This window comes from Aspergillus flavus, chromosome 4 (assembly GCF_009017415.1).
Source record: "Aspergillus flavus chromosome 4, complete sequence".
NCBI classification, from domain to species: Eukaryota; Fungi; Ascomycota; class Eurotiomycetes; order Eurotiales; family Aspergillaceae; genus Aspergillus; species Aspergillus flavus.
In genome coordinates this window covers 2,118,003-2,145,111 of record NC_092405.1, presented here as the reverse complement: position 1 = coordinate 2,145,111, position 27,109 = coordinate 2,118,003, and the positions used below count along the sequence as shown (strand labels likewise).

Sequence of the window (27,109 nt, the reverse complement as noted above, 5' to 3'; positions counted from 1 at the left end):
GAAACTCCTACAAAGAACGGACAAACTGAGTAAATTGGCGTCTTGGTCTTGCCGCTTTCTCATTCAGGGATATTTCTCCTGTTTATATGTATGAGTATGTACTTTCTGCTCGGAATGGCTTCGAATACAGGTCACTGCGTTGGGCCATTCACAGCTTGAATACAACCTAATACGGCATAGATCACAGGTTAGGCTTCAGGAAACAAGGACATCAGGCTCTAGATGGGCCTATTTCTGACGTCGACAATCCTGTTTGGCTGGGGACCACAGCCCGCAGCTTGGTCAAAACTACAACGGGACTGTTCGTCCCAAGAGTGGAGAGAGATGGGGGAAGAAATCGGAACAAATCGCCAAGCCATTGTGTTTCATGCGCTGCAAAATAAGAAACCACATCCCTGGAATGGGGAACGTGGCGAACAAACTTTGCTTGGGTAAAGGGGGCCTGGGATGGTGTTGAGCAAATCATCACGGCCCAGTCTCCCGAAATTGGATAACTCATATGTAGCAGTTGCCAGCAAAATATACAGCATAACAGATGTTCATACATGGCTCCTCGTCATTGCCGTGCAGGTTTCCCAACATATGTACTTATACCTAGTGCCTAGCACGCAGATCTCCAAAGTAAACTTGGCCAGCCAAAAGCGACAAAAAGAACTAGCGTGAGAGGAAATAAGAAGGGCACTTATAGGACTGTGAGCCGGACAAGAAGGAAGAGATATAAGTCATACAGGTTTCAAGGAACTAATCATGCGATCGCAGTCCAGGAAAGGACATGGAAACCAGCACAAGGTTGGAAATTCTTCAGGCAGCTGACTCTTGATCACCAACAAAAACACTTATAGACAAAAGAAACTTAGGGGGAATCTTAAACAATCCAAATGCCAACACAAACAAAAAAGAATGAGAAGCCAAAACCAAATGCGAGCCAGTAACTCATAGACACAGTATCCACCCATTGGCTCGCCAACCCGTATAGTCCCGAACATACTCTCCAAGTAACACCCAAAAAAACGAGGATAAATTCGTTACACAAAAGCAGCCTATCGTTGCCAAGCTGGTAACGGGGTCCGGGAAACGAAACCAAAAAAAGAAACTATAATCGTTGGTTTGGGTAGTCGTCAGTACCACGAACTGGTAGGGGCACGCCTTCTTCTCGAATGCCCCGCTGTTGACTGTTCGTCGTGTAACTGTGCTTTCATCTCTTCCCGAATCTGTTCACCAATGATCACGCTGATCAGTCTTCTATGCAAATCGGCTTCCGTCCAGCCAACTTGGCCTGTTCCACCGGCCTGTAGGTCGGCCTTGGCCAACTCCTGCACGAATCTGTCAATAATGGCAAACTGACGCTCCGTGATGGGGACCCCATGTAAACCGTCCGACGTCCATATCCAATCACCAATGATATCCGATCGCCCTGGACCAGGGTAGTAAATGAAGCGTTCTGGATGTCTTTTTGCCAGACGGTAAAGACGACGAAGGAGGATGTAGTGATCGTCAGAGAAATATCCAGAGACAGCCAGCGGCAAAGGACGATCATACGTATCGTCTTTTGCTTCTACATTGGGCGACTGGTCGTCTAACGGGCTAGAAAGGCTCTGTTGTTCATGGTCCCGATGCAGTCTTGGCGCTTCCTCCATGTAGTTTTCTTCCACGTTTCTCGAGCGGGACCCGTCATCATCTTCGTCCTCTGAAGCCTCGTCATATACAGATAGAGCAGGCTCTGCAAATGATCTTCTTTTTGGTACTTTCAACCATTGAGGCGTAAGATTAGTAATCTTTTGGAGCCAGGATGATGCTTGTTTTCTGGTACTGGAGGGCTGCTGGCGTTCGGGGGTGAGGACAGGTGTCTCGTGAGCGGTCTGTGGTTCAGGTGAAGCTGCATCTGAAAGATTCCCATCACCATACCCTTCTAGCCACAAATCCGAGTGTTGTCGTGCATTTTCAAAATTCGTAGTTGGATCCAGCTGGAATGTCTCTTCCCCTGGGGCTCTCTGAGGGCTTGACTCCAGATAATCATCTGACTGCGGAGGTTCAAGTAAGTGATCCTCCTCATCCTGCCGCACTCCCTGTACTTCTTCTTCCTCGTATTCATCCTCCTTTGCCTCCTCGCTGTAGGGTACCGCGGTTGGCTGTGGCTGCTCGGGATCTCGTCCGTTTTCTGTACTTGGGGGCCTGCTTTGCCCGTAGTAGTAACGCGAACGTTTGGGGGTAGCCCCTGGACGCAATAGTGCGGAAATATCAACATCCTGTTCTCGTAGCTCTTTGATTCGCGACTTGCCTAGAAACGGCACCTTGTCGTGAGCATTGGTCCAGTAGGCTGGAGAATACGAATTATCGATAGCACTCCGTTCAGATATCGAGCTATTTGTTTGAGGACTAGACTCTTGCCTGTTATTGTCCAAGCTTTGATGAACATACGAAACAGACGAGCGGTCCGAAAGATCGCCTCTATCATTAGCCTCTTGTTGCCAGATATCTTCGTATCCGTCATCTTCGTCTTCCTCCTCTTGTTCACTAAAGCGACCATCTTCGGGTTTGTCATGCACTGATAGTGCATCTGCGTCTCCACGATCGATGTCAGAGGTCCAGTCACGCTCTTCATCAGCTTTGGGAGCAGCCATGCCCCCCTCTGGACTCGGAGGGCCACTCACATCACTGTCAATAACAATGACCTGGCTTGAGTTGGCCAATTGAATTTCGCGGCTGATAGCTTCCCTCTCCCGTTGCCATTCTTCCATCCGACGCCTCATCTCTGAGCCTGGTGTATCGTAGTCCCTTAGTCCATCAGGTTCCCGCGACATTTCCCGAGACCCACTTGTTTCGCTCAGGCCTTTTGGCGTGGTTTCTGTGATAGTTTCCATCTCAGGGGCTTTCCTTGCATTCTCAATCTCTGCCTGCACTCGTCTCTTCGCGAGCTCTTGACCGAATTTCAAGGCCGACTGTAGATCGCGTTGTATCTCTGAATCGAATTCGCTGAAGAGCAGCTCCAATCGTTTCCTAGATGTCTCCAAGCTGGACATCTGATCTTGCGACACGCGTATCTCAGGACTTGACAGGAGACCTCGGGGATACTCTCTGTCATACGGACGCCTTAGAGCGCTCTCCAGAGCAATGCCCACACGGACCAACCTCACAAACCTGGCTATTGGTCGTCGCCGCCGTCTGCTAGAGGCTTGAACCGGAACAGGCGCTGGAGAAGTAGGGGAAGAATATGCCCTAGCGGACCTGTAGTCCACAGTAGCCTTCTCTTGTGCCAGGGCTGATGGCTCAGGTTGCGTAATTAGACCGGCTTCTTCTTCATTGGCCTGATTCCGGATCGAGGATTTTCGTCTTAAGACACCGTTGCTTTCCCGCTCCAGAAACGGCTTCAAAGCGCCCTTTGTTACTTGAGAGCTGGCGCTGAGTCCATGTTGTTTAGCTGACGGTAGTGTATCCAGCGAAACCATGCTAAACCCTTCACTCTCCATTATAGAATCGAATTCTCTGTGTTCATCTGTAGGGTCGTTTGTAGCATGAACTCCGCTTTGGCGAAAGCGATTGCGCGAGATAGAGTTTTGCGCCCCTCGGTCTTGTCTTTCCTCATCGACTAATGATGAGGATGCTGGGGTGGGGTATTGACGAGGCGGTCTAGGTGTACGACCAGCGTATATGGTGTTATCTGGAGAGATAATCTGGCTCTCACGAGATGGAGAAGGCATCTTTGATGGTGTTGAATGTATATTCTCGTCATTCTGCATATAAACATCATCCATATAATCGACATTTGGCGTATCGTAAGTACGCTCATATTCAACTCCAGGACTCTGATTCTGAGGGTTATCATCAAATTGCTCCATCTGAGCCTCACCCTCAAAGGGTTCTGCGTAGCCTTGATCATCCGGCAAGCCATCGTCAGATTCGCCATCTGCAGCAAGGTTCAGGGGAGCCCAACTTGGCTCGGGCTCGACAACAGACGGCTCATGTACCTGGCTATTTGCCACCTGATCGGCAACGTCGTCTACGGCATCCGGCTCCGGGAGATATTTCCTAGGTCTACCTCGCTTCCTCTTTTGCGCACTTGCGCCTCCCGGGCCAGGAGTATGACCAGGACTCCCCCCATTCGGTGTCGCGCTTTGAACCATTGTGTCTGACTTCCTCGGGCGTCCGCGGCGTTTTCTAGGGGTCTGCTCCATAGTGTCTGCCTCATCCTTCAGCGGTACTTTGGTTGTCATGGTAGAATTCCGGGGGCGTTTGCGCGAAGGGCTGTCTTGGTTCATTTCCTCGTCTTGTGTTGCCTCCAATGTTACTCGAATCCTCCACGGACTCACGTTCCCGTCGGGCTGCAGCTTTTCAGGGGAAAGGGACCTTTGCCGACCGATCAATTTGCTTGACGGAGACCCAGGAAGCACCACATCGTCGAAGCGGATAGAATGCGAACTTTTGGCAGGGCTTAGGTTGATGCGCGACCCTCTGCGTTTGGCGAAGCGCGGCGTTTGAAGGAGTTTGAAATTTGCAGGCGACATGACGCTTTGGCGCCCGGAGAAAGGTTTGAACGGAGAGGAAACCAAATATTCGACGTCGCCAGGTGGCCCAAGAATGTCCGGAGAAGAGCTAGAGCTGCGGAAGGACATAACGACATGCAATAACCGGTACGACCCCAGTCGCGCTTGATCAGGTAGGGACAGGTTAAGTGATTTCTAAAAAGCGTAACGGTTATGCGCAATCTTCCATCATTTTAGTAGCAGGGCTACCTGCAAGAGGCCTGAACTTCTATAGAAACAACAATGATAAGCCGATAATCGCGGGGAAGCAGAGCAACCACAGAGCATAACATAAACAAGTCTCCCGATCAGGCAGGCCGAGGGTCCGGCCCGATTTGCTTTGCCGCTAGAGGTTGAAGGGGGCGCGCTTTGGGTTATGTAAGCGGATAAATGTTGTTCCATGTCGATGGTCATGTTACGGGATGGTAAAGGGGCCCAAGGTGCAGTCTTACCTCCTGGATTCTGCGTCATCGTGTAAACCCTTGCAGATGCGATGTGATGTACTGTATGTAGTACTTACATTATCATGATCCCATATTTGAAAATAAATGTGTAATGTGCGGTAATCTCTGGATGACACCCAGCCATGCTACATGCATAACCACTCGGTAGCCATTCTCACCCACGCGGTGGTTTCTTTGGTTGCTTGGCATCAGACAAAGAATTAAGAGGAGCGATCGACAGGCCGCTTTCCTTCCCCGCATCCTCTTAATTTGTTCCCCCACCGGAAATTTCTTGTTTAGGACTAGCGCTGTTGCCTCATTTCCGTGGCTTCATGGTTTGACCCCCTGTGGATGTACTACTGAACGCCTTCCCGCGTCTTCTTTTCCCCATCATTACTACCTAGTATTCACTGCGGCGGAAAGGGACTGAGCACTAGACCGCCAAAGGTGCCTCATACCCTTGGTACTACATTATTACCTGTTGTCAGTGAATACATCAACCTACTATCGCAATTGGCTCATCGAGGTCACGGATCATCGATCAAGTGGTGGACGGACGCATACTTCTCCAGCCCGCCATACTGAATCCGTCGACGGCGCAGAGCTTGTTGGCAGTTACGCGGTCTAATGCACTAGCATTGACCTTGCCCAACTAACGCATCCGTGGATTTGCCTCCTATAATTTGCTCGGATAATTACAAACAATCCAGTCCAACCAACAGCTCGGGGAAATTGAATTTTACCCCAGTCCCGCTGTTGCTGTGCTTTGGTACCCCCGCCCGCTGGTCAGGCGGCATCATGAGGTAGGAACAAGATAAATAGTAGTATGATTCACTCCTTTAAATCGTACCAAGGATTCTCCCAGCTCCTTGGCTGCTTACCCTCCGTGCTCTGCCCTGCTCGGATCACCATTCGTCTCCTGTCGGTGTATTGCTTCATCTTCCTAGCTGTTACAACGCTTCTGGGAATCAGAATGCATCTTAAATCATACTTATCTGCTGCCCTTTATGGGCTACCGACACTGGCTCTAGATGCGGCCGCGTCATCTACTTCAAATACGTCTGCTGTAGATCCATTCAAAGTCTACACTATCACTGCGGAGAATATTACCGCCAAGTTGATTCCATACGGAGCGCGTCTGACTTCTCTGCTCGTGCCTGACCGCGATGGCAACGAACAAGATGTAGTCGTGGGCTATGATGACCCTAAGGATTACTTGAAAGACACCGAGACCGACCACACATACTTCGGCACTGTTGTCGGCCGCTATGCCAACCGGATCAAAAACGGCACCTTCCAAATAGATGGAGACAAGTACGAAATCCCTAGGAACGAGCACAACGGCACCGACACATTGCACGGAGGAGATGTCGGTTATGATCAGCACAACTGGACTGTCACTGCTCAATCTGAGTCTTCCATCACGTTTACTCTGCTTGACCGCGCACTGGAGGGCTTCCCTGGAGATGTCATCACTCACGCCGTGTACAGCGTTGATTCCGATGTCACGGCCGAGAACCCCAAGGGTCTGCCGCAGTTGACCACCAAGTTGATCTCTTTGGCTCTGACCGAGAAGACTCCCATCATGACTGCCAACCATATCTACTGGAACCTCAACGCGTTCAAGGAGACCAATGTCCTGAATGACACCTTCCTTCAACTACCGCTGTCCAAGCGGATCATCGGCACAGACGGCATCTTGATTCCCAACGGAACCATCCTTGGTGTCGACTCGTACGACGGAGCACCAGACTTCACCACTGGAAAGCTTGTGGGCCAGGACATTGAGAAAGCAGAAGGGCTGTGTGGAACGGGCTGCACGGGCTATGACAACTGCTTCATTGTCGATCGAGACAATGCATATGGCCCAGCCAACTCTATTGTCCCAGTTGTTCGTATGAACTCCAGCACAACCGGGATCAGTTTAGAAGTGGCTTCAAACCAACAAGCTGTTCAAATCTACACCTGCGATAACATGAAGGGCACCATTGCCGTCAAGCCGTCCCAGGCCAAGCGGAACAAGGAAGAAGGTATCGAGGGCGCAAAGAGCGTCAACCAGTATGGGTGCGTCGTTATCGAGACCGAAGGTTGGATTGATGGAATCAATAACCCCGAGTGGGGTCAACTGTCAGACCAAATCTATTCCCCCACCGGAGCTCCAGCAGTCAACTGGGCCACGTATAAGTTTGGCACAGTCTAATCTAGCCACGCCGCAAATTTGGTTATTTAATGTTCTGACGGCTCTACTTGTTGGGCGGTTCTCAACCTCATCGTGTTGTATGTACATTTACTACTGTCTGGTAAATAATGTGATCGATGTTTATAATCAGAAGGCATAGTAGACCCTAATGCTTAGTGCTCTGCCGTAATATTAATTGTAAATGAAATGCTGAGTTTCAGGGTATCGTGTCTAAGTACAGTCATCTAGAAGAATTCATGAAAATGGAACAGCAAGTGAACGATATGCTACCAGCTGTATCGCAACCAATTTTCAACGCTACACAGCCCAATACACACTTCCTTCGGTAGTGCGTATTCATCCCCATCCTGCCAGAGTCCAGCTCGACCGGTCTCCACCAGATCGTAGCCCTGACCGTCGGTCAGGGACATGGCCATGAGTATCCAAATCTCGACTAGCACCAGCAAGGCCATGCTGAAGAAATTTCTCTCGCTCAATCTCGACCAGTGACCTTATCTTAAGGCTCGCCACAAGACTAGCTCCAGCCCAGGGCCCAAGAGATTCCACTTCGCGCAGAACTCCTTGAACCGGAGGCTTGATATCCTTATCTCTATTACGGCGGAGCTTCTCCTCGACTGGGTCAATCTCATCTTCTTCATTACCCCGTTTTCCTTGGTCCCCCTTCTCAATAGAGGTTTTGGGTGACGGTGGTGTGGTGTCCTTTTCGTTGTTGGCCGAGGTCGGGCGCTCATTGAGAGACAAGTTTTGTAGCTTTTGTCTTTGTTGCTCAATAACTTTACCACGTACAGGACTCCAGCCATGTTGATCAATAATGGACGCTACTTCAGCAAGGACTCGCTGTCGAACACCTGGGATATTGGCTCCTCCACCGACGAACACTATCCGTGACATACAGATGCCGCGGACATCGGGCGGTAATTGTAGGAGAGTGTTGTACGCCAGCAAAGCAACCGGCTTTTCTTCGTCATCTAAGTCACAATCCGCTACACCTTTAGCAAAAAGGACTTTCTCCACCGGCTCTGCCAGTTTAGAGAAAGGAATCTCCAAATAGTTCGAGCTGGGGTTTGATGGAGATGGAATTGAAACGGTTTTATGCGAAAGACCGGTGATGTCTCTTCCTATCGGCTCACTATCTCCCCCTTGGGAGTCAGTTGATTGTGACGAAGTAAATGATCCATTATCACCTGCCTGGGGCATACACCACAGAAACCGGCTAACAACTTCTTCACAGAACTCAAAATTCACGGAGATCTCGTCTGCATCCCCGCTACTGTTTGAGGACAGGCGAGTGAGGAACCTGCCTGTTTCCTGAAGCAATGACTTCATGGCCCTTGTACTCCGCTTGGTAGCGATCTCTCTGTATTCATAGATCCCAGTTACCGTTGTTTCCGCCCATCCAAGGTCTATCACCAACGCCGAACGCAATCCAGCTGCAGCCACCGCCATTGTGGGGCTCGGAAGGAGCGTGATGCTAGGAAAGCGCCACCGACTGAATAGGGTCGACAAAACAGAAGACAGTAGCGGGTGTGGCATAATAGACGGGAGAACGAGTACCAATCTCGCTGTTCCCGCATCCGTCAACAGGTATTTATTGTATGTCTCTCGGAACATCCGCTCGATTTTGTCCTCAACAAGTCCCAAGTCGACATCACGAACGTCCATCTTCCATAATTCATAAGCGCCCGTCCACTCTTCTGCTTTCACTGGCTGTGGGCGTAATGTATCCGCGTTCAGGCTAGCTTTCAGCCATCCCCTGTAATCGCCGGCCCTCCTTGAGTCTTCCGGCCCGCACCCGACCACACACGTAGGTGTACTGTCGCCCTCAAATCCAGCCCGAAGCCATCTAGAGCCAAATTCAAAAACTATCGCATCCTCGTCTCCGCGCAAAGAAGAGCTTGCCGATGAGGTGCTTGCGAAGGAGGAATTATTAGAACGCAGGTGATGTTGAGGCGTGGAAGGTCTGCCGGACTGGCTGTGTCGCAAGCTCATAGAGACACTTGTGCGCCTGTCATCAAGGTTGTAAGCCGTAGAGCCGCTCGTCATTTCTTCGTAGTATATATTGTGGTGTTTGCGTTCACTTCAGATTGCGGGGGAGGATCGGAGATGGAGAATCGGTCGGCAGTCGCGAATCATGCTTTAATGTTCCAGATTTGAATATTTCAATTCATGATTGAACTCTTAGATACAAATCAAGTGATCGTCACTATTCTGATTCAGCAGGAAGCCCAAACTGTCAAGAGCAAAGATACGGAAAGTGCAACGGCCACCGCGGCTTTAATGAGGACGGATCTACATCGGACCGTCGCGTGCTCCCCGACGTCAACAAACAACAACTCTCATGGTTACAATACACACAATTCTCCACGTATATACAATCCAGAATACTGCATATTGGTTGATTTGGAGTTTTTACTTGGTAATTTCTGATCTCTGTCTTAATGGGTATTCCCGGGTAAGTGAAATAACTTCGGTCAAGAGAGACCATCCAAGATATATATATCTTTTTCTGGCGGCTGTCTACACAAGTCTAAAATCCGAGCATTAGCTGACACAAATTAGACTCATCAATGCAATTGGGCCTGGAGAGCGCATTTCCCTGTCAAAACTGGCAATAACCCACCTAGAGCGAACAGCGAGGCCTATTCGTGTTGCAGTGGACATTTCAATATGGCTTTTCCAGGTGCAGGCAGGTCGCGGCGGCAAAAATCCGGAGCTACGGACTTTGTTCTACAGGTTGCTGAAATTTTTAGCCCTTCCTGTTCACCCCCTGTTTGTTTACGACGGGAAACACAAGCCGCCCTTTAAAAGAGGCAAAGCTACAGGGAGCACTTATGGAAGCGCACCTATAATTGGACTTTCCAAGATCTTGGTTGATCTATTCAGGTTTCCTCGTCACGATGCGCCAGGGGAGGCCGAGGCTGAGTGCGCCCGACTGCAGAGGGCGGGTGTTGTCGACGCGGTGATGAGCAATGATGTTGATGCTCTCATGTTTGGGTCAACGTTGACCATTATGAATTTCTCCAAGGAAAGCGGAAGTGGCACGTCTGCTGCAACACACATTACCTGTTATGAAATGGGAAATCTTAACTCATCTTCATGCTCAAGGCTTGATCGTGCTGGCATGATCTTATTTGCTATGTTAAGTGGAGGCGATTACTTGCCATCCGGAGTCCCGAAGTGTGGTAGCAAGCTCGCTGCAGAAATTGCAAGAGCGGGCTTTGGCGAGGACCTTTTGGAAGTGCTCAACTCAGAAGAAACTGAGCTCAATGTGAAGCTGAACGAATGGAGAGAAAGGCTCCAGTATGAGCTTGAAGCGAACGAAAGTGGTTATTTTCAGACCAAACACAAAGCTGTTCGAATTCCGGAAAGCTTCCCAGACAGGACAGTATTGTCATATTATGCCAAGCCTATAGTATCAGATTCGAAGGATCTGGAAGTTTTACAACGCCGTTTAGAGAATGCCTGGGATCAAGAAATTGATGCTTTGGAATTAAGAAGATTTGCTGCGGATACTTTCGAGTGGAACTATCGCTCTGGGGCAAGGAAGGTGATAAGGTTACTCGCCGAACCTCTGGTTTCCTACCGACTTCGTCTCCGGAAGGACTTGACAGCGTTTCCTTTCAGGCTATCTGAAAGCGATGTGCCAATGCTCCAGAAAGTTTATAAGAGTAGGACGAGTTTCAGCACAGATGGATTAACAGAGCTGCAACTTGATTTTGTCCCTATTGATATTGTTGGCTTAGATCTGCTCGCTGAGGAGCCCAATCCACCACTTCCTCCGCAAGAAACGGCGGCTTCGGGCGATGAGGAGGATGCAGAAGCTAATGCTGAGCCTGCTCCGCAGTCACCGGCTAAGAAACGTGTCACGAAGCGATTTGATCCTTATTCCTCAGAGAAAATTTGGGTGTTTGAAACGGTGGCTACAATAGGAATCCCAGAAGTTGTGCAAGCTTGGAAACAGGAAGAGTCTGAGAAGGCCTCTGCGCCCAAAAAACCAAGCAATAGGAAAACAGGGCCAAAGAAGAAGGGACCGATAGATCCAGGCATGAAGAGAGGAAGTATCCTGAAATATGGCACTCTCACCAAAGAAAGGACTGAGATTACGCAACTCAAACAGGCGCAGCTCTTTGAGGCAGCAATATCATCGACGTCAACACCGAAGAAGCACAGTGCATCGAATGTGCAAGGGCCCCTGAGTGCTTCCAGAGACTTGTCTAGCCATGGCCTGTATTACCAACAGCAAACGACCGCTTTCGATCGAAGCCAAGATTTTGATTATTCAACTAATATGTTGTCTTTATGCAATATATCGCCCAATGTGGGCATCAAACGGCATCCAGCGTCTACTCGGCCTCCTCTCAGAGGTCGGCGTGGGGCGGTTTTCTCGGGCGATTCTGAGGTAGAGGCTTCGAAAGTTCCAGATGCAGATTCTTTGGACTGCTCTCTATCTTCTGTATCTCCGGGGAGAATCCGTATGAGCTATTCCAATGTTAGCTATAATGACCTGTTCACAACTGACAGTACGGATTCTGCTCAACCTGTACGTGCGAAGTGCCGCAACATGTCAAAACCCGATCAAAGTATATCCAAATCTCAGGGCTCTCAGGGAGTCCAGAAACTGGAGCAAGCTATGTCCTCGTTGCTTTTGGATGATATCAAACCACAAGGATCTACCAAAGAACGATCACATTCATTGAATATTACCATACCTCCTGCTAAGCGACATCTGCAAAAGCCAGAGATTAGAAAAGTACATTATGATCGGGGTATCCCCAAACCTCGACCAGATGATACCCTGATAGATCTGGGAGAAGTTAGTTCGCCTACTGTCCAGAATATTCGGGAAAAATTGGCTTTTAGAAATCGTGCAACGCAAAGGAAAAGCAGCGTGGAGACTCTAGCCACGTCACCAAAGCCATGTAAGAAGGACACTTCGGAGCCTGCAAAGGTGGAAACAACGACAGAAGATCTGAGGGATAGAAAGAATGATGCCAACAAACCCAGTTCCCATGCAGAATCCGTCATAGTGTACGATGGGTACTGGGCACTAGAGCCAAATCCTAAGGCCGGGATGGCCTCGGATGAATCAAAATCTGAAGTCGATAACAATACCACTAATGAGAGTTCAAAGAGTCACAGAGGCAAGAAACGACTCTCACGCGTGAGCATACTGGACCTTAGTTGAACCGACATTTCTAAATTGTTTGCGTGTCTTGGACTCATGATTCTGTATACCCTTATCCTTCTCCCGTTCTTGAGCGTTCTAAACAAGGGATAGGTATTTGATACTCAGGCGTTGGTGGAACTAGGGCTTCTAGTATTTCAAAGCACAATTCTGTTCTTTCACATATTCGATATTGAGCACTATAACGTTCTTGTGATATCTAGCTATAGTAAGTACATACATGGATACATAATCATACCGAGATAAAGAACAGATATGAACCTCGAATCAGAACATGACGCCTAGACCCGCAGTCTTACTAGAAGTCGCGCAGTCATCAAATTCTCTAATCACAGGTGGTTCTCTTCTATCTATAAAGCAGAGCAGTGGATCCTCGTCGGTGTTTGGTAGAATAGGAGGTGTTGGCGCTAGCTTCCAGTGGTATAATAAGAAGAGTGGAAAGAAGACAGGTATAAGAAGAAAAGCAGACAAGGGAAGAAAGATGAGTATAGACAAATGGACTCGTTCAAAAGGAGGATTCGCAGTGCGAAACAAAAAAGGTATCACCTTCTCGCTGGCCATCCGATTCTAGATCCCTAATCGATACAAAATATAATTTGAAATGTAGAAAGAAAGCGAAGCCAAGACAAACGCCGGAGATGGTATCCTTCACATATTTAACCAAAAACCTTCAAAAAGCCCCATAAACCTATTCCACTCAGGACTGGGATAGTGAAGTTATCATCCCAGCCGAAAAGGTCCACGAACTCGCTGCCTGCTGCTACCAGGCCGGAGACAACGCTCATAACGCCGAGGGCCAGGGGGCCCGAGATAACAGTATCCGCTGTCCAGCCGATAAGGTTCTTGATTGTGTCTGGGACAAGGTTGAGACGGCCAGTGAACATGAATGCGTTCTCTGGGTCATTGGGGAAAGGACCGACGTTGGGTACGAAGAAGCCCCAGAAGGCAGCGGCAGTGATCACTCCAACGAGCCACGCGCTCAAGGTTCCAGCAAAGCTCTTCCCTTTGCGCAGCTGGAACGTGTGCCGGCCATACAGACGACCGAAGGTAGAAGCTGCTGTGTCGCACCAACTTAGGAGCAATACACCCATGACTCCTACGTCCTTGGGGAAAAAGCGCAGGACTGCGTATGCGCCGAGTAAATACCAGATCACGCCATTATACCCTTGCACTTCGGTCTCCCGCATCAGCGCTCCGACGCAGCGAACGTAAAGCTTATTGATCGTCTCCGAGCGGTGACGCACCACATCCACTGCAGCTATTGGTACTAGGGCCCCGAACAGCCAGGGAGTGATTTGGGTTGTTTGGATACCACGGCTATACAGATGAAGTGTAAAGAAGCCGATTGACACGTGGAGGACCTTGCGCGGTATTTCATGGCGATGAATGAAACTGCGATACCGTGTATGAAGAGGAATAAGCCCCATAGGGGAGGGGGATCGGGAGATGCTATGCGCGATGCCGTCAGCTTTCGCAAGCGGCGATAAGAAACCATTGGGCTTCGCTCCGCCGTTTGTCTGTGGTTCGGGGCTTTTTGCAGGCCGCATCGGGTTGGATTTTCGCTTCCTTTGTCTAGTTGATCCTGCAGGACTATTCGGGCTCCTAGAACGAGTCCGCGAGCGCCTTGATCCCGACTGCCGCTCATTATTGCTTTCCTCTGATACATCTACTAGTCGCTGTCGTCGCGCTGCAGAGCGAGTTGTGGGGGCAGAGTATCCGTCCCTGGATCGCGACCTGCTTTCTGAAGGAGCAGGCGAAGGCGAAATGACTCGAGGAGTCTCCGGGATCGCATCATGGGCAGACATATTGGCCGCTCGTAGGGCAAACGGCGGAAGAATCGGAGAGTGAATTAACCCAGACAGTGGTCGCCGAGTTGAGAAGGAATGATTGCGGGCAGAAATGCCGGGGAGGAAGAAGTAGTCTGCTTCTAACGACGCAATGGTGGGCGACTATATACACAAAAGTGAAAGATAAATTATTGATGTCGAATGATGCGCAAAGGAATAACACTGCCACACAAAACGTTATGGTCTCAGCCAAAGATCGACACAACCAGGGAACCACAGAAGGACAAGTATGACGGTGTATCCGAGGGGTATCAGCCTGCTGCCCACAGCCTACCACTGATTTTTTCTGGCTTATTGTCGTGTCGACAGAAATAATTCGCCGAACCTTCCGCCAAATCCGTATAGTGTCACGTGTGTGTGTGTGTGTGTGGGCAGAAACGTTCACCGCCCACGATATCTAATCAGTTACTGATAAGACCTTTTTTCTAGATTTTTTAGTTTGTATGGATGAGCGACGGAAGTTCCATCATTCGAATAATCTGTTGAGGGTAGGCTCGTAAGGGAGCCAATCTATTCTTCAGGCTGCAAAAATGGCCCCAAAACCGCCAGCTGGTACATCTTCTAGAGCTTGGGATGGTGTCTCACCTTCCCTGTCGGAATGGGTGCTGGAAGCCGTTTCGTCTATGGGCTTCACGCGCATGACGCCCGTGCAAGCGTCCGCTATTCCCCTCTTCATGGCCCACAAAGATGTTGTAGTCGAGGCCGTTACTGGAAGTGGAAAGACCTTATCTTTCTTGATTCCTATCGTGGAGAAACTTCTACGTCTTGAAGAACCTATTAAAAAACATCACGTTGGCGCGATCATCATTTCCCCGACGAGGTAGCTATAGTCTTTGCTTAGAAAAAAAAAAGTACAAATATGCTAACAAGTGCAGGGAACTTGCATCACAGATCTACCATGTACTACTCTCATTACTCGCATTCCATCCTCCATCTGCCTCCGTCATCAACCCTTCAGAAGACGATGATGTGCCCCGGCAAAAATTCCCATCCTCTACCCTCAAGGTTGTTCCACAGCTCCTTCTCGGAGGTTCTACTACACCAGCAGAAGATTTAAGCAAATTCTTGAAGCAATCGCCGAACCTGCTCGTCTCTACGCCTGGGCGTTTGTTGGAACTGCTCTCTTCACCTCATGTCCACTGCCCCCAATCTTCGTTCGAGATGCTCGTCTTGGACGAGGCAGACCGACTTCTGGACCTTGGGTTCAAGGAAACTCTACAGAACATTATACGTCGGTTACCCAAACAAAGGCGAACGGGATTGTTTAGTGCAAGTATAAGCGAAGCCGTTGATCAGATTGTGCGGGTTGGTCTGCGCAATCCTGTCAAGGTCATGGTCAAGGTCAAAGGGACTTCAGGTGCCCAGGACAAGCGAACACCTGCAAGCTTACAAATGACCTACCTTACGACACCCACGATTCACAAATTTGACGCCTTGAAGCATATTCTCCATTCCGTTGATCCAACTCCTCAGAAAACCATATTCTTCGCCTCAACCTGCTCAGGAGTTGATTATCTCTCTGCGATCTTACCATTGATACTTGGTGATGATTTCCAGTTAATTTCACTACATGGAAAGCACCCGGCGAACGTCCGTGAAAAGAACTTCAACCGATTCGTGAATTCATACAGCCCAGCAATTCTACTAACAACGGATGTCGCTTCTCGCGGCTTGGATATCCCATCAGTTGACCTCGTCGTTCAAATAGATCCTCCATCGGATCCTAAAACGTTCATTCATAGATGTGGCCGTGCTGGCAGAGCCGGCCGAAGGGGCCTGAGTGTAGTTTTGTTGCATCCAGGCCGAGAGGAAGACTATGTGTCTTTCCTCGAAGTCCGCAAGACTCCAGTGGCTCCTTTCCCCCATCCGATCTCCTTCTCAGAATCTGAAGCCACTGCAGCTACGAAAGCGGTCCGCAAGGCTGTGCTGGCAGACCGTGCACTCCACGATCGTGGCCAAAAGGCTTTTGTCAGTTGGTTAAGGAGTTATAGCAAACACCAGGCGAGCAGCATTTTCCGTGTCGCGGATCTTGATTGGGAGAGTTTAGGGAAGGCATGGGGTCTACTGAAGCTTCCCAAAATGCCTGAGTTGAGGAACTTCACCGGTGACCGGACCCTCGGTGTCAATCTCGACTGGGATGACTACAAATACAAAGACAAACAACGGGAGAAACGTCGCATAGAATTGCTCCAGGAGAGCAAAGAAGGCGACGGCACACAAGAATCCTCGAACAAGAGGAAGGCCACCGAGACCACCGCATGGAGCAATAAGCTTGACGATAGAAATAAAAAGCAAAAGCGACGAGAGCAGAAGCAACGTCGACAAGAGAAGAATAAGTGGGAGAAGATGACCGAAGAAGAGCGGCAGAAGGTGCGGGAGACGGAGCAAATGGTGGAAAGTATCAGAGTCAAGAACGAAGAAGAGAGACGCCTTAGACGTGCAGGAAAGGCCGAAGCAGCAAATGCTGGCAAGGATGAAGAAGAATTTGAAGGGTTTGATTAAGAAAAGTTACAGAGATACCTCTTTGCTTGCTTTGGATATGTATGACACTTGAATCTATATCTCATAGCGCGTGATCGGATGGAATGACCTACCTACATGTATAGTAACCTTACATTCTTGAACATATAGAGCATTCTTTCCATCATGGACTCAGTTCAATGTCCATCACATCTGGACCCTCACCCCATGTATCATTTTATCATCCTATCATTCGCTTGTGGCTACCCTCCAAGCTCAACTCAACTGTGCACATGCCCTCAATAACCCTGATCTGCAACCCACTCTGAACCTCACACCATTCACTTATCCTGTCTTATCTCCTCATTCAGATGCCGCTTAGTGCTCGCTTCCTGCATTCTAACCACCTGCGACGGCCCCACATCGAGCATACTCCTCGACGGCGCAGGCAACAACGACGGAAGACCAGAAGATAGTACACGATCACGCACGGCCGAATTCTCACCAGACATGATCTGATCCGATCGCTGAAACCCCTCGAGAGGCCCAGGCATGCGAAAAGAAGAGGGAGCAGTTGCAAACGAAGAAAGGGGCGGTAAAACAGTGACAGTTGTGTTGCACACGCCCGGGAGCCCATTTCCTATCTCCAAATGAGACATGTCTCGATGTTCTGCCTGACTCGTCTGCCCAAGTCGTGGCAGGCGGCTACTGCACAGTTGGCAGTACCGCGGGGCAACATCAGTTAGAATGAATCGGTTACAGCAGGCGACGATGATGGGCTGTGGGTTGTTGTTTGGTGAAGGGTAGTATTGTGCTTTGATGCATGGTTGGATTAGTTGGAGGAAGTCGCAGGTGCAGTGCGGTTGATTCGGTTGGTAGTAACACATTTTTTTATTGATTTTAAGGTGGCTCGTTTGAAGGAGGCGCATAGGGAATGCCTTCGAGGTTGGGTGAGATGGAGAAGATAGGATGTCGCTTTGGGGGGAGGTGGTTTTATGTTATCCTCCGGGAGGGCTGCTCTCTATCAGCCTGACTTTGAGGGTCGATCTGGGCTCACTATTGTGAGACAAGGGCGTAACTGTTGCATGATGGCGTAGAGGGATATGCCTTGAGAGGCAACAGAGGCTCAGCTTGAGTGTCAGCGTCCGCGGTGAGACATTTGGAGGCGCTCTCATTATAAGATTACCCTAGACATAAAGACAAGTGGCAAGCTGTGGTTGTATCCAAGCGCAATGATCTTGGCCAGGGATGTAGCAGCCTTAAAGAAGAAACAGACTGGATAACTGAGAGGTTTCTAAAAAAAAATATGCAAGTGTATTGTGAATACAACCAATGCCCATTTGCCAAAATAAAAAGAGAGACGCCTGAATGCGAGACTCAACACAACTCGGTGCTCATGCATAGCTCCAGATACAGATGATTTAACAAAACTCCAGTAAACCATAGAAAACAGTATCATCAAAAGTGATCCTAAAGACAGAAAGCCATCAACTAGAGGGCCTACAACTCCATCCAACAGGCTGAAAGAGGCCGCAGCTAGCGACGTTGATACAACAAATATGTATACCCAAACTCCAGCTATAAAAGTTATCAATAAATCGCCTTTGGTCCCATCTTAATCCCTCGGACGAGGGATGTGGCGAATGAGATAGGTAAAGAAGGTCGAAGGAAAACCACTCAAACATAAACAGCATAAAAAGGGGAGAGGGGGAGCAGATATCGTTTCAATCAATATAGTCAAGACTTTATTTCAATGTCTTTTTGAATTCCTCAAAACTCTGGCGAAAAGCAAGGTACGCTGGTTCAATCTCGGAGTCGTCCCAAATCGTAGCAAGGAGTTTCATAGAGGTAGAGCTGACACCAAGGCTCTCTTCATAGCTTTGACGAGCCGGCCACTTAAGTTGGCTGAGGTCTCCGGAAGGACAATTCTGATAAAGCCATTCCGCATCACGGGCGAATTCATCATCACCGAAGTTTCCGGGTTCGTCAGCCTTACCAGGCTGCGGATTTAAGTCGGATTTCTTAGTTGTTTGCTTGGAGGCAACGGTATCGGGCGTGGCAGTCAATGGACTAGCGTATCGGCTTGTAGTACGCAGACCACTAGGAGTCTTCGGCTTGTATTTCTCCGCTTGGGACCGCACTCTTGCAAGGGCTTCCTCGTCTACCTTACCTGGTGTTGATGGCTGAGCCCGAGAGGTATGGCGAGATGCAGGAGATTGAGCATCATGGCCTTCGGGTTGTGTAGAAGCACGCCCATCTTCTTCCCGTGCGGCTTGGGAGGGGCTAGGGGCGGTAACATCTGTTGACGAGGACAGGCTACTAGTCTCGAATTCATCTGAGACTGCGTCATAGTCTAGCTGGAAAGTACCCTGTGTATTGGGGACGAATCCCGCATGTCGCTGAGAAGGCTGCTCAGTGCGAGCAGGTGGTGTTGGTGAATCACTACCCATCCCGACGAAGTGTGTTCCGCGATAGGGATCAGTCGAGCGAGCACGCGAGCGAAGCTTAGAAGGTGTGTCCTCTGGGCTTGCATCAAAGCGCACCTTTTTGGATGACTGTCTCTCCGTACGGAGGGCACTGCGGGCCACAGACTTTGCTAGACTATCGGCTTTCTTGCGTTCGCTCTGCTTAGATGGAGTTTCTGCCGCCTCATCTTCACTTTCAGAGCTATAACAGAAATAATCCAGGTCCAATCCATAGCTAGATCCGGCTGGGTTGGGAATCACATCGGGCGATGGAGACCGCTTGCGCTTCCTTTGTTCCGCATCACTAATCGCTTGAGACGTCTGGCGTCGTTCAGCTTGGTCATCTGATGCTACAGGCCCAGGCTTCTGCGCCTGCACCTGTTCAGTGCGATGCGAATCCGGGGCAGCCGCCTCTGTAGGCGCTGTAGAAGGCTTAGGAATGTCACCAAGGTAAAGAGATCTGTCGATAGGAGCCGGGAAAAGCGAGTAAGATAAGTTACGGGCACGTTTCTTCGGAGGTTGCGAAGGCCCCTCACTTAAACGCCAACGAGATCGTCCTTCAGTCTGGGGACCAGCTGATTCAGGGTCAAGAGACCTTGTGCGAGTGATACGTTCTGACGATGGTTCGATTGTCGCTATAATTGGTTAGCGAGTAAGATGGGGGGAACTCACGAGAACTTACATTGATCTTCCGAGCTTTCAGAAGGCCGGCCAAATGGTAATAACCGGGAGAAGGAACGAGGTACAGAGCTGAGCAGTCCACGTAGATTCCATCCACGCTGAGGAGTTTCTGGTGTGCTTCTCCCTGGTGTCGATGGTTCTTGAGGTGCAGAAGATTCCTCTGCTGGGTTTTGATTAGTAGGTAAGTTCGGTTCCATCGTAAAGTCAAATGTTGTTTGTGGAAGCTGTGGGCCGGGACTTGAAGGGGCTCTGTCTGCCTTCTGGCGGTCGGCCTCTAGCTGACGGAGATAGTCGGGAAGGCGGAAAAGTGTCGATTCAATCCGGCCGTGTTTTTCGGCTTCTCGACGAGCAAGCCTTGCGGAGAAGGGGGCCGCCCTGGTCTGAATCCGGCGCGAAAGGGGGGTACGCCGGTTGGCAAAGGGGGTACTCCCTGGCGGCCCCAAATTCCGGCGCTTGTTTGCCGCGGGAGTCACGGGGGCTGTCCGATCTTCGTTGCTGGTGTCTTCGTGGGCCCTTTTCCTATTAACTGTGTCGGTCAGCCTGGGTTCTTCGTAGGGCCGGTCAACGCTTTCTTGATACGACCGTGAAGGTGCGAAGGAGAATAAAAGGGCCACCGATGGCATTTTTTTGGACCCCATCACTTGAGCAACATGACCCGGCAATCAACCGCAATTCCCGGGTTGGTTCGAGCTCCTCAGGAACCGGGAAGAATATTGCCAGGGACCATGTAGGTAAGAGACCCGCGGTACGAGTCGACGGAGTCGACTGAGTGAAAGATGGCTCTGCGGGCTCTGCCTCAGCTGGGTGGAGTAGAAGACCTGGTATCAATTCAGGCACCTCCGCCAACGCTACAGATACCAACGGACCTCCCACGCTGTAAGGTTCGTCGTAGATAGAGATCGAATCAACAGTGTGTGAGGTCTCTGCTATACCCGCTCCGGAGGCTTAAAGATGTCCGTTGGCGGACATGGCACAATCTCGGAAAAGATCGAGGCCAACGTAGGGGTATCAACAGAGGCACCCGAAATAACAGTTGCCTCGGAGTTGGCGGCGGTCTGGAAGAAACCACCTAATCTGGGAATCTCTCCAACAGGCAACTGTGTTTCGAGTAGCCATATTGGCAAGGCGGGCGACAGCGTTGAAGAACGGCCGCAGAAGAGCAAGGGACAGATTCAGCAATAGCCAACCCGCTGAACTACCATTCTTCCTTCGGAGTCCGCAGCAAAAGTGGAGGTGGAGTCAGTCCCCGACATCTCACTGAAGTCATCTGCAGTAAAGGCTGCAAGGGCTAATACAGCTGACTCTCTGCATTCTGCTGCGGTTGGCTCCACCACAGCTGGCTCAGAGATGCTAGGTTCCACTCCCAGCACCAAGGGCTCCCCTATCCTCGCGACGAGGGCTTCCTCGAAGGGAAGACCGGAGAGCGATATGCCACCACCATCGAAAAACGGTGTCCTCGACCGCTCAGATAGGGGCGACCCTATGTCGCTGATATTGTCCATCTGACATTGATACTATTTGGGATCGACGGTGTTTGGCGGTTTATCAGGGAAGCGCTGACCGAGCGGGGGGTGGGGTTTTGGGGGGTTGTATGTATTCTGCATCCATAGGGTACTCACGCGTAAGGGAAGAGCTTTTTGGCTCTGAAAGAACTGTACTATCTGCCAGTGTAACAGAATCTGGGTCCTGGGACTCATTTGTGAGGTTTTCTTTGTCGTCCAAGGGCGCGGTCTGGGCGCGTTCTCCATTTTTATGGGATTCATGTGGGCTACCATCCGCCATTTGATTCTCCGTCTTGCGAGTTGACTTTCTCGTCGCTCGCTGAGGGGCTTTTCGCGTCTGTGTCTTTGCGACTCTGCTTGTGGTAGTCCTTTTAGTCGTGCCTTGGCCTTTGGGTTGAGTTGTGGTTTGTGTAGAGGATGAAGATTGCGCGTTAGGTTGCGAGGTGTTCCTTGTAGACCTTGTCCGACGTGGAGCGCTGTCATCGAGGGATAGAAAGCCGCCAGGCGATGCTTGCTGCGATCGAGTTCGCATTTTAACGGATTGCCGACTGAGGGCGACTGTTGGCTTAGTCGAAGCTCAGAGCGGCAGAAGAAAAGGTTCACTAAGTGATCTACCTAATAGAGGAGCTCCCTCTTCAAGAACAACAGAGGTTCACAGATGAAGAGATAAAAGCTTGATACAGTATGGGCTTCAGCGTGTGTGCTGTGGAATTAGTTGGATGGATAGTAATGTAGGGAAATGTGAGAAATAGAGAGGTGTGGAGAGAGGGGGCTTCTGTTTACACTCCTCTGTTGTGTTTCTATGACGCGCCCTTCCAAGTCAGAAAATTGACATTCACTTACCTGGTTCAACAAATCCGAAGCATAAACGACGCGGTGTTACTGGGATACCAGAGAACTTTCGCAATGATTTTCAAAGTCGGGACCACGGCCTGGCAAAATCATGAGGCGGTCAGTTGTCCACCCAATGAAGTCTACACCCGGCCAATTTTACTCTGAATGACTTCAACTTTGTTCTTTCTATTTCTTGTCTTTCGGCATCTTGGAAAAAATCGGCTAAATTTTGATATCATTTTGGGTCAAAATATTATTCTCATAGTGGTCCTAATAGAATACAAAGTGCTGGTATATATTACTGAAGTGAGATACAGCATGCTTTGTTTTTCCATAGATTAATTTTACTTATGCAAGTACAAGGGACAACTAGTGGGATGCCAGATTGCTTGCGCATGGTAACACATATCACCTAATCGCTTTAAATAGTTTTCTGAAATGTAGAATTGTAATACTTGTACACGGTAAGTCTGTAGATAAGAAACATCAAAAAGACCAGGCAAACAAGTGAGCTCTTGCAGCACACAGGGCAGGTATGGATGCCATATAGTTACACGCCAATATTGACTTAAAAATATGATGGGAAACAAATGAAAACATAACAATACAAACGCTACCGAGCCATTACATGCTAATCTCACCCTTCCAAGCAGCATCCGACAGGCCCAAGGTTTCGATCAAGTGCTGCCATCTTGGACCACCCCGCTCCTTCCTGCGCAGGTACCGAAGCAACTTCTGTCGCTTATGCACGAGGAGTCTCAAGTTTCTCTTGTTATGCTTATCTTTGTTGGTTGTCTGCAAGTGTCTAGACAAGTTCAGAATCTTTGCAGTGAGGATAGCAACCTGAACTTCCGGAGAACCGGTATCCTGGCCAACTCGAGGGGTTTTCTCGGGATGTTCAGTAGCGGACTGATGCGATACAGCTGCAGGTTTCGGCGGCAAAGTCTTGTCGGTATTGTGCCGTCCAAACGTTTCAATGCAGTTCTGGATATGTAGGCGCATCTGATCTTGCGTGTTTCCGTTACTGATCTTCACGATACGGCTGATTGCCTCCTGAGCATTGCGATGTTCCTGAAGATGTCTCTCGGATGCCTCCTTCTCAAGTTGAGGGTCTGCAGTGTCTCTGTCTGGGTTTTCGAGGGGAGATGTCAAGGCTTTCGAATATTCCATGGCCTCCTGGAGTCCCTCGGGAGTGACGAAGTAGTTGAGTCTGGCATCTGAGCTTGAAGGGGCTTGTGGCCCAGATTTGACCGTTTTGAGCTCTTGGATGAATGGAGTGGGTGCACTCTCCACAGGATCGCCGAGAGAGCTTTCGCGTTCTTCGGCAAGAGCTTGTTGACGAGACAGATTGGCGGCTTTGCGCTGACGTGACTGTGCCATCAAAAACGGATCATGTCTTCGGCGTTCCCTAGTCTCGGCGGATCCCGCTCTGATAGATGTCCTGGAAGCATTCAATGAAAGCGCAGCAAGCGGGCTCTGAACATGCGAAGACCCTAGCACAGCCGGTTAATAACACGCAACACAATGGCCAGGATTGAGGCTTACCAGTAAAGGCCTTGAAGGAAGGCTGGAAGAGGAATCGTGGAGGCATATCCGTAGAAACTGCTTGGTAAATTCAACCTTCGCAAGGCAACCAACAGCTCCAGCTCTGGCAACCTTTACGTCCAAAGACTGTGAAGTCTCCGAAATCTCGAAGGCCGAAAACGGAGCTAACCCGTATTCAGCAAGGTACAATCACGTGATTTGATGGCAAAGTGGAGGCCTGAGGCTCCGAATATTCGTACCCTAGCCCTAAAATTCACAAACGAAAATCATCCAAACGCGGAGGGCTAAAGTTCACCTTCGCGTCAGTCTTTTTCCCGTCATCACCACTGCGACAAGCGCCAGTCGATTGATATATTCAATTCGCTGTTCATTGCAATATCAATCGCCCACCATGGCCCCCTCTCAGCTTCCCCCGATCTTCAACCCCACCCAGCAGGACATTGAGCAGCTGCTCGCTGCTCAGTGCCACCTGGGTTCCAAGAACCTCCAGGTGCACATGGAGCCTTACCTCTGGAAGACTCGCCCTGACGGTGTCAATGTCATCAACATTGGCAAGACCTGGTATGCGACTCAGCGGAAAATTTGCGGGTTTCGCTGCGTGGAAAAACTAACATGCGCGCAAATTACAGGGAGAAGATCCTTTTGGCTGCCCGTATCATTGCGGCTGTCGAGAATCCCGCCGATATCTGTGTGATCTCCGCTCGTCCTTATGGTCAGCGTGCTGTCCTGAAGTTCGCTGCCCACACCGGTGCCACCGCCATCGCCGGCCGTTTCACCCCCGGTAACTTCACCAACTACATCACCCGCTCTTTCAAGGAGCCCCGTCTCATCATCGTTACCGACCCTCGCACCGACTCTCAGGCCATCAAGGAGGCTAGCTACGTCAACATCCCCGTCCTCGCTCTTTGCGACACTGACTCCCCCACCGACTTCGTTGACGTTGCTATCCCCACCAACAACAAGGGTCGTCACTCCATCGGTCTGGTTTGGTGGATGCTTGCCCGTGAGGTCCTCCGTCTCCGCGGTACCCTCGCTACCCGCGAGACCGAGTGGGATGTCGTTCCTGACCTCTACTTCTACCGCGACCCTGAGGCCGAGGAGAACAAGGAGATCGCCGATGAGTCCAAGGTTGCTACTGCCGAGGAGGTCGGTGCCGGTGCCATTGAGTCTGGCTTCGCTGGTGAGAACTGGGACACCCAGGGTGCTGGTGCTGGTGTTCCTGGCACTGCTTTCGCTGCTGCTAGCGCTGCTGGTCCTACCAGCTGGGAGGCTGATGGTGCCGACTGGGCCGCCAGCTCCGCTCCTGCCGCTGCTGGTGAGAGCTGGGCTGAGACCCAGCCTGCTGAGGGCAAGTGGTAAATAAAATGAATAGCGACAATGGACAGCTGTTACGAGGGGCATGAGTTTTTTCTGCGAAAATTGGCGCTGAGGAGGACTGACGTTTTATATTTTCTCTTCACCCATGATCTGACGAGTAACCGACAGCATCTCCCGCAAAGAAAACTTCTCTTGACATGTCTATCCTAGTCTCTGTTTGAAAACTCCTATTTCAAAAGCAAGAAGAAAAAAAGGAGAAAAAGTGATCGAAGTTTCTGATCGGGAACCCTACAACTTTTCTACTTCCCTTGGTATGCTACAGCGAAGTCTCGTTTTTTACAGTCCGTTATCACGTCTTGTCCATGGTGCATCGGGGAGGAATAGCATTGTCAAAAATTGACTGGCGCTTACGAGGGAAAGATATCCAGTTGTTCTATTATCTCGGTGAGCTTCTGGGGGAAAGCCCTGTGCTGTCAATTTCCACAAGGTGGACTTAGCCGTTACCTTGGTTTCTCCCTGCATGTTGATTTTAGTCGTAAATGAAACGTGATACTAGCTACCATATGCATGTTCTATCGTGTATCAGCAGTATTCCGAGTAACCCCGGATAAGGCACTGAACGTAGATCGACACGTAGACTCGTATTAGGAGGCATGGATAGGCATCAGGCACATATCATAAATTTCCTTTTTCGTCTCCATGTTTGCATAATAAAGTAAATTAACTTCCTACTTTTGGTAGATCAACTAGAATAGATATATATTATCGTAAAAAGGGTATCGCAACACTCTACATATATTCGCTCCCCTGTCAACTGACTACACAGCCACCCTGCGTCTGCCCCCCACGATCCGTGGTTGTCATGCCTGCAAGCCTCGCTAAATCTTCGAACGTTTCTGCCAAAAGTTCTCCCGTAACAGCAGAACACTCTGCGTAACGGTCACACCGGAGCTCTTGTGCGATTCGATATGTCTGCTCGGGTTAGTTTTCGCATATACACTAAGGCACGGCAAACATGGCTCATAAGGAGGTTTTTCAGGTTGATGTACTTACTTCTTGCGGGTAGATGATACCTTCGCCTTCTACCCTCAAATCTCTTTTCAAGCCTACCATCATAACGGGGATCCGTTCCCCCTGACCATGTTGGAAGTACCGGATAATATCGTGTCGCCACTAAGAAGATCAGTAATTATGATTGACATAGAGAAGATTCGATAAATATGTAAACTCACTGTTTTGAGATTGGTCAAAGTATCTCTGTTGGATATATCAAAAGCCAGAAGAACCACGTCCGGCTTCAATGTGGACCAGTGCTGATTAGGACATGCAGTATCATATAACTCGAGGCTAAATGACTTCTTTGAGAAACGGATATCATAAAGGAAGGGCTGGTCACTGTCCCGTAAAGGCTCAGCTTGACTATGCGAGTCATTTCCATTAAGCCTACTGCGCCCTTGTTTCAATGCTCTGGGTCGATAGATCAGTATTCCGCTAAAAGATAGAATGCAGGCATAGAAAGTTCCGGCAGTAAGGGACGTCTTGGAAGATCCGATAAGGGTCTTGGATTCTCAGCTGCTTTCCGGTATAGACTTACGATAAGAATGTCGTTTTACCGCATCCTGGGTCTCCTAGTAGGAGGATGGTGACTGTGTTCTCCTGGTCCGGACTTTCTTGGTTCGTCATTAGGTCGAATTCACGAGGTGCTGTATTGCAGTATATTCGAAGGCCTGTCAGTGTGTGTGATTAGAATAAAAAAGTGATTGTGTAGCAGAGCTTTCCTGAACTTGGCTGAAGTTATCGTGTGTTTGAGTAGTTGAGATTGGGTACTGTGAAGGTTAATCGAACGGAGAGATATAAAGCAGATGTCATATCTACTTGGAATGCATCCATGACAAAGTAAAGCGGCATTGATAAGTACGTTTCTCTGGGTTAGATTATTACAAACTCGATTTATTAAGCAGATCCTATGATAAGAACTCCCAAGACGATGCATGTAAAATCCAAAGCCACTGTTTCTCATCTAAAGTAGATCTAGCAGATCTCCGTAAAATTACCATACACGGATATTAAATTACTTAACAAAAATGACTTTAAAAATTTCCAACATCTG

At 49.5% G+C, this 27,109-nt stretch overlaps 12 protein-coding genes across 12 annotated transcripts; 4 read left to right on the top strand and 8 right to left on the bottom strand.

Moving 5' to 3' along the window:
• Positions 1-1,118: 1,118 nt before the first annotated feature.
• Positions 1,119-4,610, bottom strand: F9C07_2232578 (AT DNA binding protein; the record flags this gene model as incomplete). Its single annotated transcript, XM_041285869.1, has 1 exon — positions 1,119-4,610. The coding sequence occupies one exon, from the start codon at positions 4,608-4,610 to the stop codon at positions 1,119-1,121; it is 3,492 nt and encodes a 1,163-aa protein (XP_041146212.1).
• A 590-nt stretch (positions 4,611-5,200) lies between these two features.
• On the top strand, positions 5,201-7,302 carry F9C07_1532898 (putative mutarotase). Its single transcript, XM_041285875.2, has one exon. It carries the CDS (start codon positions 5,790-5,792, stop codon positions 7,161-7,163), a length of 1,374 nt encoding a protein of 457 aa, XP_041146211.2. The 5' UTR covers positions 5,201-5,789; the 3' UTR covers positions 7,164-7,302.
• Positions 7,303-7,499: 197 nt separating this feature from the next.
• On the bottom strand, positions 7,500-9,206 carry F9C07_3943 (uncharacterized protein; the record flags this gene model as incomplete). Its single annotated transcript, XM_041285868.1, has 1 exon — positions 7,500-9,206. The coding sequence occupies one exon, from the start codon at positions 9,204-9,206 to the stop codon at positions 7,500-7,502; it is 1,707 nt and encodes a 568-aa protein (XP_041146210.1).
• Positions 9,207-9,601: 395 nt separating this feature from the next.
• On the top strand, positions 9,602-12,348 carry F9C07_3942 (putative Rad2-like endonuclease; the record flags this gene model as incomplete). Its single annotated transcript, XM_041291964.1, has 2 exons — positions 9,602-9,615; positions 9,723-12,348. The coding sequence occupies 2 exons, from the start codon at positions 9,602-9,604 to the stop codon at positions 12,346-12,348; spliced, it is 2,640 nt and encodes an 879-aa protein (XP_041146209.1).
• Positions 12,349-13,004: 656 nt separating this feature from the next.
• Positions 13,005-14,153, bottom strand: F9C07_3941 (putative phosphatidate cytidylyltransferase; the record flags this gene model as incomplete). Its single annotated transcript, XM_041285867.1, has 1 exon — positions 13,005-14,153. One exon carries the CDS (start codon positions 14,151-14,153, stop codon positions 13,005-13,007), a length of 1,149 nt encoding a protein of 382 aa, XP_041146208.1.
• Positions 14,154-14,428: 275 nt separating this feature from the next.
• On the top strand, positions 14,429-16,847 carry F9C07_1533706 (P-loop containing nucleoside triphosphate hydrolase protein). The gene is made up of 2 exons (XM_041291963.2): positions 14,429-15,015; positions 15,071-16,847. Exons 1-2 carry the CDS (start codon positions 14,726-14,728, stop codon positions 16,695-16,697), a joined length of 1,917 nt encoding a protein of 638 aa, XP_041146207.1. The 5' UTR covers positions 14,429-14,725; the 3' UTR covers positions 16,698-16,847.
• A 149-nt stretch (positions 16,848-16,996) lies between these two features.
• On the bottom strand, positions 16,997-17,542 carry F9C07_2106511 (uncharacterized protein; the record flags this gene model as incomplete). The annotated part of the gene is made up of 1 exon (XM_071509010.1): positions 16,997-17,542. The coding sequence occupies one exon, from the start codon at positions 17,540-17,542 to the stop codon at positions 16,997-16,999; it is 546 nt and encodes a 181-aa protein (XP_071366440.1).
• Positions 17,543-18,400: 858 nt separating this feature from the next.
• Positions 18,401-20,424, bottom strand: F9C07_3939 (uncharacterized protein; the record flags this gene model as incomplete). Its single annotated transcript, XM_041291954.1, has 2 exons — positions 18,401-19,755; positions 19,803-20,424. 2 exons carry the CDS (start codon positions 20,422-20,424, stop codon positions 18,401-18,403), a joined length of 1,977 nt encoding a protein of 658 aa, XP_041146206.1.
• Positions 20,425-20,727: 303 nt separating this feature from the next.
• On the bottom strand, positions 20,728-21,835 carry F9C07_2232571 (uncharacterized protein; the record flags this gene model as incomplete). Its single annotated transcript, XM_041291953.1, has 3 exons — positions 20,728-20,898; positions 20,989-21,281; positions 21,421-21,835. 3 exons carry the CDS (start codon positions 21,833-21,835, stop codon positions 20,728-20,730), a joined length of 879 nt encoding a protein of 292 aa, XP_041146205.1.
• A 926-nt stretch (positions 21,836-22,761) lies between these two features.
• On the bottom strand, positions 22,762-23,728 carry F9C07_3937 (mitochondrial 37S ribosomal protein uS15m; the record flags this gene model as incomplete). The annotated part of the gene is made up of 2 exons (XM_041291952.1): positions 22,762-23,630; positions 23,683-23,728. The coding sequence occupies 2 exons, from the start codon at positions 23,726-23,728 to the stop codon at positions 22,762-22,764; spliced, it is 915 nt and encodes a 304-aa protein (XP_041146204.1).
• Positions 23,729-24,073: 345 nt separating this feature from the next.
• F9C07_3936 (40S ribosomal protein uS2) lies at positions 24,074-25,041 on the top strand (the record flags this gene model as incomplete). Its single annotated transcript, XM_041291962.1, has 2 exons — positions 24,074-24,243; positions 24,312-25,041. 2 exons carry the CDS (start codon positions 24,074-24,076, stop codon positions 25,039-25,041), a joined length of 900 nt encoding a protein of 299 aa, XP_041146203.1.
• A 662-nt stretch (positions 25,042-25,703) lies between these two features.
• On the bottom strand, positions 25,704-26,820 carry F9C07_3935 (putative Rho-like small GTPase). The gene is made up of 4 exons (XM_071511156.1): positions 26,594-26,820; positions 26,232-26,466; positions 26,053-26,172; positions 25,704-25,971 (listed from the first exon to the last, which is right to left on the bottom strand). The coding sequence occupies exons 1-4, from the start codon at positions 26,680-26,682 to the stop codon at positions 25,810-25,812; spliced, it is 606 nt and encodes a 201-aa protein (XP_071366439.1). The 5' UTR covers positions 26,683-26,820; the 3' UTR covers positions 25,704-25,809.
• Between the last annotated feature and the right edge of the window lie 289 nt (positions 26,821-27,109).

Coding starts and splice junctions, on each gene's coding strand:
- F9C07_1533706 (XM_041291963.2), top strand. CDS start 14,726: ATGGCCCCAAAACCGCCAGCTGGTACATCTTCTAGAGCTTGGGATGGT. Junction 15,016..15,070: donor ATCATCATTTCCCCGACGAG/GTAGCTATAGTC, acceptor TAACAAGTGCAG/GGAACTTGCATCACAGATCT.
- F9C07_3935 (XM_071511156.1), bottom strand. CDS start 26,682: ATGACGAACCAAGAAAGTCCGGACCAGGAGAACACAGTCACCATCCTC. Junction 26,467..26,593: donor GGTAAAACGACATTCTTATC/GTAAGTCTATAC, acceptor CTATCGACCCAG/AGCATTGAAACAAGGGCGCA. Junction 25,972..26,052: donor GTATCATCTACCCGCAAGAA/GTAAGTACATCA, acceptor TAACCCGAGCAG/ACATATCGAATCGCACAAGA.
- F9C07_1532898 (XM_041285875.2), top strand. CDS start 5,790: ATGATTCACTCCTTTAAATCGTACCAAGGATTCTCCCAGCTCCTTGGC.